This window comes from Carya illinoinensis, chromosome 13 (genome assembly GCF_018687715.1).
Source record: "Carya illinoinensis cultivar Pawnee chromosome 13, C.illinoinensisPawnee_v1, whole genome shotgun sequence".
Classification (NCBI taxonomy): Eukaryota; Viridiplantae; Streptophyta; class Magnoliopsida; order Fagales; family Juglandaceae; genus Carya; species Carya illinoinensis.
In genome coordinates, this window is record NC_056764.1 from 3,436,660 (window position 1) to 3,445,147 (window position 8,488).

Genomic DNA, 8,488 nt, shown 5'->3' on the forward strand with positions numbered 1-8,488 from the left:
AGAGAATTATATAAAATGCTAAGCCTAACTTTTGTGAGATTAATCAATCATGTGGTTGTCATGTCATCATAATACTCTTAACAATATACAAGAGAGAAATACCTAATTACAGCCTACGAGCAAAGAAAGAAGCATACAAGTCATTAAAATCAACCCCCTCAGATACAATATAGGCTAAATATATGACTATCCTGCTTTTTTTAAACCTTTTTTTTTTTTTTTTTTTTGGTGTTTCCACCATAATACCAACCTCAAGAAATTCCTTTTCGAGTTCTGGAGTGATAATGGCAATTGATTCTGCATGCCTCTTGGCAACTGACAGCTGCTGTCTACAACCCTCTACATCCTTCTTACCTTCACTTTAAACAAAATGGTTTATGGTCGACTTCACACGAACAAATATTTGTTTGATAAGTACAACAAAAATACATGAACAAATATTTCACATATATAAAATCCTGTATCTCCTAAATCTCCTCATCCTCCAAGGAGAATAGAAGCTGTTGGTACTCCAATCGAGAGGAAAACATCTTTGCCAAGATATAGTTTGGCTCAACCATTTTCTGGTAGTGTTGCTAGCAATTCTGAGATGCTAAATGATACCAACTCACCAATACCTGACGAAGACATCAAATTCTCCCCCCTTAACTGAGACAAAGATCCAGTGCTTAAAATAGGAACCAATTTGATTTTACCATACATTTCAGGTCAGCAAACCAGGTTATATATATATATATATATGAATTCCACATTAGTAAAAAAGTCAAATAGGGATGCTAAGTGTCAAGAAAAGAAAGGATAAAAAACCTTTATAATTCCCTCTGAAGTTGAAAAGTAACATAATCCATTACAACTTCAAGGATATTTTCTCAAAATGGATTGTCTCTAGAAAAAGAATCACAGTTCACTAATGAGGAGCATCATTAAAATTGGTTTGCCTAGCAATATTATAGAACTTAATTGCCTTGCATGAAGAAGAGAGAGACCAAAGTAAGAAAAGGTTAAAGTGAGAAGAAACCACATATTTCAATGAAGGTAGCAAGAAGTGTTAAAACTTGTAACATAATGTTGCCATCAGTTGCAGTACATCAGGATATGTTTAATTAATCAAATTAGTTTAATAAAGTTTTGTGAAGTACAGAACTATGGACCCAAGGTCCTAATGTAGAATTGTAAAAGATGCATATGCAAGAATAGACAACTCAGCATAGTGCATAATCCCATGAAATTATAACATGGAGGTCGGTAAACATGTTCATATAGACAATCCAGGTGGGACAGTGCGCTGACATCTGGATGTACGAATATCTAAATGAAGATGGTTCCTTAAACACTCGGGTGAGACACCAGACTGACATCTGAATCCTGGTGTATATATAAAGATTAAACTATCAGAAAACATGACTTTCAATTAAGTTTTGTCCCAGTTGAAGAGTTTAACTTAAAGATTATTCAATCTCTTCAATGGATTTGCAAATTAAGTTCTTCAAGTGTATCCGGTAAAGAACTTGTGGAAATCAAGTCATTCACCAGGACTGAAGAAAAAATTTACACATCATTTATCATTGCACTCCACAGATCAGTAAGAAAATTATTTATCACTTGTAGATAACTTCTTTTGGATAAGTAGAATCACATCCAGATAACTACTTACAACATTCATAGTGCAGTTACGATTGCATCGAAAACTTTTCATGCTCCTTGAGACCAATTTCCAAATCTCTAATCTAAAAAAATTTCACAACCAATCATATCAAGAACGTGATATGAAACTAAATAGATTGGTGGGAAAATATAAGTTCAAGGTTGTCACAACAGCTTTGAGTGGTAATTAGCTGCTTCGAATCTAGATTTCTAGAATTAATTTTCTGCATATGCCCGCTATTTGTCACGGAAATAAGCTGAAGAGCTACCTCTGATTTTGGTGCACTGTTTTTTAGTTTTAACGAGATGGTAGAACAGCCCCCTGTTCTGGAAATACCCGTGTAGAAGATTTAACATTTTGATTTATAATAAAATGATATTATAAATCAAAATGCCATTAATTCATGAATTTTAATGGGTTTGTATGGAATTTATAAACAGTATTGAACAATTGCAATATTAATCATCATTTTCTGCCTTCAATGAATAAAACTTCTTTTTTTTTTTTTGGACATTCTTTGTAATGAATGGTTGCATCAACCCTTAACAGAAATTACTCTGGTGCTGTTATAATGGTAATGGGTGAAGTCCAGACTCTGGCAGAATTTCCTATAACCCATACTCTATTGATTGACCAAGGTGGAATTGGTTTTTAGTGTTTGTTCTCATGATGTAGTAAAGCTGAAATCAGTTCAAATAGCCCATTCCCAACTTGTATTCCCAATGCACTGATTGTTGTCATGAAGGTGCACTGCTAATGGTCAATTTTCATTTGACCATTCCCATGATTTACATCTTTAACTCCTAAAGGATATGAATCAGTGATGAGATCTTAGAATTTAGGAGATGGGCTTAGAATTCTTTAATTTGAGCAATCTTCTAAGGCTGCTTCTCTGGAGCAAAGATGTCCCTTATTGTTGGAAGCTCAATAATCTGTAATTCACATTGAGTTGATGTGCTTTGATTTTCTAGACTCACATCTCCACTATAATCACATTTATAGTGGGATTTGCTGCAATGATCCACGATAACATCTAATAGTGGATCATTTCTTTAAATGGTATTTTCTTCGGTAGGAACTTGGTATCAGACAATTTTTCTGATACGTTGCAGTCCCTCCAAGTTCTGATTATTGTTGGTCAAAATTTGGAATCAGCTTAATAGTGCAGGGTTGAGAAGACTGCATATTGGACAACATTGCATATTGGACAACATCTCTCTGCTTTTGTATGTTGGTATGTTAAGTCAGCTATAGATATATATTCTAATTGGGGCTGCTCATACACTAGGGTAGGAACTCTTATTGGAAAAGCTGAGCATGTGGTTGATATGGAATATTACCCTTCTTGTATTCATCGAAAGCACCTCTCCCGACTTCTCAACACACGTATTGTAGCATGTACTCCCTTTAAGAAAATTCCTCCAGCACGTACTTCATACACAGGCCTGTTATACAAAATATATGTACTTAATGTGGACTAGCCCAGATTACCAAATGCTCTTATAATATATAAAGAGCTATTTCTCCCCCCATATATCATGGGAATGGAGAGATTCTTTACTCTACATGTTCATGAAGGATTAAGTGAAGCTCATCTGTTTTTCTGCATTACTATGCCGGCAGTGGTCTCAATTACGTTGCTGTATCATTTCTGCATTACCCTAAACAATTTTTTTTTTTTTACACTTTATGGTTAGTATAATCTGAACCTGCTACCTAATCTATAATTGGGGAATGGTCATCCAATCACCACACACACACACATAGTTACCAACTGCTCTACCTATATATCCATATTAAATGGAAAAACAGAGGGCAAAAGTATGGGTTTCAATTGATATTCATGAAGCATCGGATTGGATAAATATGGGATTTCTTGTGGATTAATCATGCATGTAGAGCACCCCGACCAGTTTCTCTATCCTATCCTTAAACATACTTCACCCGAAGGAATTAGTTTCTTTTTTGTGTTTTTTTTTTTTCTGCTTTCTTCCCACATACTGACTTTTACCCTTGAGTTATGCATCATCTTATTAATTCAAAAGTCGAATTGTTTTGTAATATTATGACTTTGTAATAATATTACAAAACATGCCAATACTATTTTCTCTAACAGCCCAGGTTTCCTCATTTATTTAGAGTTGGTTTGACATCTCCACGTATACATTCCTGTGCGATGTGCCTTACATAGTGATTAATTTTAATTGAGGTGTATATTTCTCAAATATACACCTGTTGGACCATTATGGTCAACAGATTGCCTCAACCTTCCCAGCATTCCCTCACCACCAAAGCTGCTTGAATGATCCAACAACTATATCCGGAAAAAAAAAAATGGTATTTCTGATAATCTATATACATAGATGCTAAAAAAAGGAATCGTGGTATCCATATGATATACCACGATTTGGAACCATTTCCCACACTGCTAATACTGATCAGATTAGACAACCCATCTAAAAACTTGTGATGCTCCAAGTATTTAGACAATATCCAGCTTTCAGTTTCATAGCGAATTGCATTCTGAAATTCTCTGTGCCAATTTACCATATCCTAATATGATGTTTGCTTCCATTTGGTCAGCTTCATACTATGGATAAGTCTTGGATGCATATTGAAGATAGATTGCATTCCAGTGAGTATGCTGAAGGGGTTAGACAATTCGTCGCTATGGCCATTTCCCACACCGCTAATACTGATCAGATTAGGTGTCCATGTAGAAGATGTCGGAATAGAGCTTTCCACTCCATTCGTACAATTGAAGATCATTTGTTCTTTAAAGGGATTGATCCAACTTATACTCCATGGATATTCCATGGAGAAGATGATCCATTCCGGAATGCGACTTTTTCCGACGATGAACAAGATGATACATTGTCTCATAGTGATTATATTGATGATCTCGATGAGCTTTTAGATGATATCCATCATGGGTCGTTTATGGATGGTGAGAACAGAAATGCCGGTGAATCTTATGGTGGCGATCAACCCTCCACCTCTAATCCTCCGGTCAACTCTAATTTCGAGGACTTGGTAGCTGATGCACGACGACCACTTTATCCTTCATGTACTAAGTTCTCAAAGCTATCCTTCATCGTTAAGCTACTTCACATCAAGAGCATAGGTGGGTGGACCGTGAAGTCCTTTGATATGGTCATAAAGCTCTTGCAAGAGGCATTTCCTGATGCCTTATTCCCTGACTCATATAATGATGCCCGTCGCTTAGAGCGGGGATTGGGCTTTAGTTACGAAAAGATTCATGTCTGCCCAAATGATTGTGCCTTGTTTTGGAAGGAAAATGCATCGTACAATGAATGCCCTAAATGTGGAGCATCTAGGTGGGAGCAGAGCACAATTCAGGGACGAAGGCTACCACAAAAAGTACTCCGACATTTTCCGCTTAAGCCGCGCTTGCAGAGGCTATATATGTCAAAGAAGACAGCCCAAGACATGAGATGGCATGTAGATGGACATGTTGATGATCCGACGTGCATGCGACACCCATCAGATTCGAAGGCTTGGAAGGACTTTGATAAGAAACATATGTCATTTTCCACAGATGTTCGCAATGTTAGACTTGGTTTGGCCAGTGATGGGTTTAACCCATTCAACAATATGAGTAGACCGTATAGCATTTGGCCAGTACTGCTTGTGCCGTACAACTTGCCTCCCTGGCTATGCATGAAAGAACCATACACTATGCTCTCGTTGTTAATACCTGGCCCAAAGTCACCAGGTAATGATATTGATGTCTTTCTGCGTCCTCTACTCGATGAGTTGAAGGAGTTATGGGAAGAGGGTATTCGTACCTATGATGCATACAGCAAGCAACACTTTATGTTGCATGCAGCGCTACTCTGGACAATCAATGACTTCCCCGCATATGCCAATCTTTCTGGGTGGAGTACAAAGGGCAAGAAGGCATGCCCCCATTGCATGATTGACACAAATTCACAATGGTTGGTATATGGCCGCAAGCATTGCTATTTGGGTCATCGACGATGGTTGGCCCCCGGTCACAGTTGGAGACGGAAAAAAAATGCTTTTAATGGACATGAAGAGCACAATCTCCAACCATCAAGGGTCCCGGAAGAGCAATTGCTACAACAATTAACTCAAGTGTCACATGTTCAGTTTGGTAAATCTTCTACGAAAAGGAAACGAACTCTGGACAATCATCTTAATTGGACGAAAAAATCAATATTTTTTGAGCTTCCTTACTGGTTATCCTTAGGTTTGAGACATAATCTGGACGTCATGCATATAGAGAAAAACATATGCGATAACGTTGTCGGAACATTGTTGAATATTGAAGGTAAAAGTAAGGACTCTGCCAATGCACGTAAAGATTTGGCCAATCTTGGAATAAGGAAAGAATTGCATTTACAACAACAAGGCGAGAGAATAACCATGGGTCTTGGATGCTACATGTTAAATTTAAATGAGCGAAGGGCTTTTTGTGAGTGGTTGTCAAAAGTTAAATTCCCTGATGGGTTCGCATCGAATATTGCCCGGTGTGTCAATGTTCGTGAGGGAAAGATCAGTGGAATGAAAAGCCATGATTGTCACGTATTTATGCAAGCACTGTTGCCGGTCGTGATTGGTGGGTTCTTACGGGCCGACGTGCGTCAAGCCTTACTAGAGTTGTCTTGGTTCTTCAAAGAATTATGTTCCCGAACTTTGAACTTACCAGTGTTGCATCGTCTTCAGGCTAATATTCCCTTGATTCTATGCAAACTAGAAATGATATTCCCTCCAGCTTTTTTTGATATTATGGTGCACCTTTCTATTCACTTGCCAGAGGAGGCTCTACTTGCAGGACCCGTGCAATATAGATGGATGTATCCTTTTGAGAGGTACTTAGGAAAGTTCAAGCGGTACGTCCGGAACAGAGCCCGTCCTGAAGGCTCAATTGCTGAGGCATATGTGCATCTGGAGTGCCTTACCTTCTGCTCTATGTACCTCCATGATATAGAAACTAAGTTTAATCGAGAGGAACGCAATAGTGATGTACTTACGGGTTCCGCTGAGGAGGGGAATAGGCCAAGTTTATCGATTTTCTCACAGAAAGTTAGACCATTGGGGACAGGGCACTCCCACAAATTAGCCGACATACTAATGGTCAAGGCCCGATGGTATGTTCTTAACAATTGCATGGAGGTTGAGCAATACATTGAGTACGTCCATCATTCTACTGTTTAACACTTTAGGTTATCAACAGCAATTGCTGATACCTTCTAACAAAATACTTGTATTGACAGGGAGCACCTACAGAAGCTGAAAGAAGAGAACCCTGATAACATCGATCGTAGGCACCAGAGTCAATTTCCATCGTGGTTCAGGGCACGGGTAAGAGAATGTTTCCTTCCGGCCGCATATAGTTAAGTTAACGTCGATTTTCCATAAATGGACTTATCATTTACACTTTTGCTTTCTGACTATCATGTAGATTCGAGAGCTACGTGCAGTTAGGCCAACAGAGGTATCCGACGACATATATGCATTAGCATGTGGTCCAGATCCATGTGTCGCATCTTATGCCGGATGCATAATGAATGGTGTTCGATTCCATACAATGGAGCGTGAAAGGTGTCGCCGCACTCAAAACAGCGGGGTTGCCGTGCATGGCGAGCATCGGGGATCCCCTGTTGACTTCTACGGGGTGTTGCATGATATTATAGAAATACGCTACATGGGTTGGCGTAAGGTTTATCTATTTCAATGCATTTGGTATGATGTCGGCGACCCGAGAAGGGGGATACGTCTCAGGGACCACTTAACGTTGGTGAATACTGCTAGGCAGTGGTATAAAGATGAGCCTTTTGCCCTTGCGTGCCAAGCAAGTCAAGTATTTTATTTGCCCGATCCAATTTTGGGTGGAAGTTGGCAGGTCGTCCATAAGGTAACAAGTAGAAATGTTTACAACCTTCGCGCAATGACGCCTGTTGGGGATGCGCTTGATGATGGTGAGTCATCATGGGATGACTCGGACAATGACGATCGTAATAATCTGGACAACTATCCCCCTACTCTTCATGTCGATGAAGCCATGCCCGATCCATTAAACCGACTCGACGAAGAGCATTTGCTAGTTGAGACAACAAATATCGCGCTTCCAGACCCGGCCCAACCAGTCGCCGATGATTTCGATGATGCTCCTGACCCAGGTGACGATGAAATGGGAATGGAGGACATAAGTGTCGATGACAACTCGGACAACGAGTCCGGCCATCCTCTGACTAGGGAGGATGATGATTAGTGCAGTAAGATTTGATTATAGCATGTTTATTTAAGAGGAATGTGCAAACGAAACTTTTTATTTTCGTACGTCTAATATTGCCTGTCTAGTAGTTTTACCAAGACTAACAATCTAATATAGGTACTTGTTTTGTTCAGATCACATGCTCACCTGTAGCTGTTGCAATATAAACTATAGGTGATTAGTTAAGCTAATGTACGTGCTGACCACTTGTATGTGTGTTTACATACAAAGCAAATTATACATGCTAAGTTAGCATAATCTTTGTTAACTTAGAAATATAAGTTGCTCAGTTACTCATAGATGGTCATTACATATTTTGTGCAGATTTTGGGGATTGCACGTTAAAGCTAACGTTGTGCTTGGTCCACCTACATCAAATGTCGATGGAAAGTTAGTATATTTTGTGATAGTGTGTTGGGATTTACTAGGTATTTATGAATATCAAAATGATGACCAATTGTTGGCTGATTTTATTGAGGGGTCTCCCTTCGAGAATATTATGACCTTCAGTTGTGCAAGTTAAAAGACCACAATCCTTTAACAGTTAGTTGCATTAAAGTTTTCAGCAATGTGTTTCTATA

The 8,488-nt window shown here is 38.8% G+C and overlaps 1 protein-coding gene across 1 annotated transcript; it reads left to right on the forward strand.

Moving 5' to 3' along the window:
* The first annotated feature begins 4,237 nt into the window (after nt 1-4,237).
* Nucleotides 4,238-7,904, forward strand: LOC122292181. Its single transcript, XM_043100420.1, has 3 exons — nt 4,238-6,780; nt 6,907-6,994; nt 7,095-7,904. The coding sequence occupies exons 1-3, from the start codon at nt 4,238-4,240 to the stop codon at nt 7,902-7,904; spliced, it is 3,441 nt and encodes a 1,146-aa protein (XP_042956354.1).
* The last annotated feature ends 584 nt before the right edge of the window (nt 7,905-8,488 follow it).

Bases quoted from the DNA above. Each gene is read 5' to 3' on its own strand.
- LOC122292181 (XM_043100420.1), top strand. From the start codon at position 4,238: ATGGATAAGTCTTGGATGCATATTGAAGATAGATTGCATTCCAGTGAG. The intron at 6,781-6,906 runs GTATGTTCTTAA...TTGTATTGACAG, and splicing joins CTAATGGTCAAGGCCCGATG to GGAGCACCTACAGAAGCTGA. The intron at 6,995-7,094 runs GTAAGAGAATGT...ACTATCATGTAG, and splicing joins CATCGTGGTTCAGGGCACGG to ATTCGAGAGCTACGTGCAGT.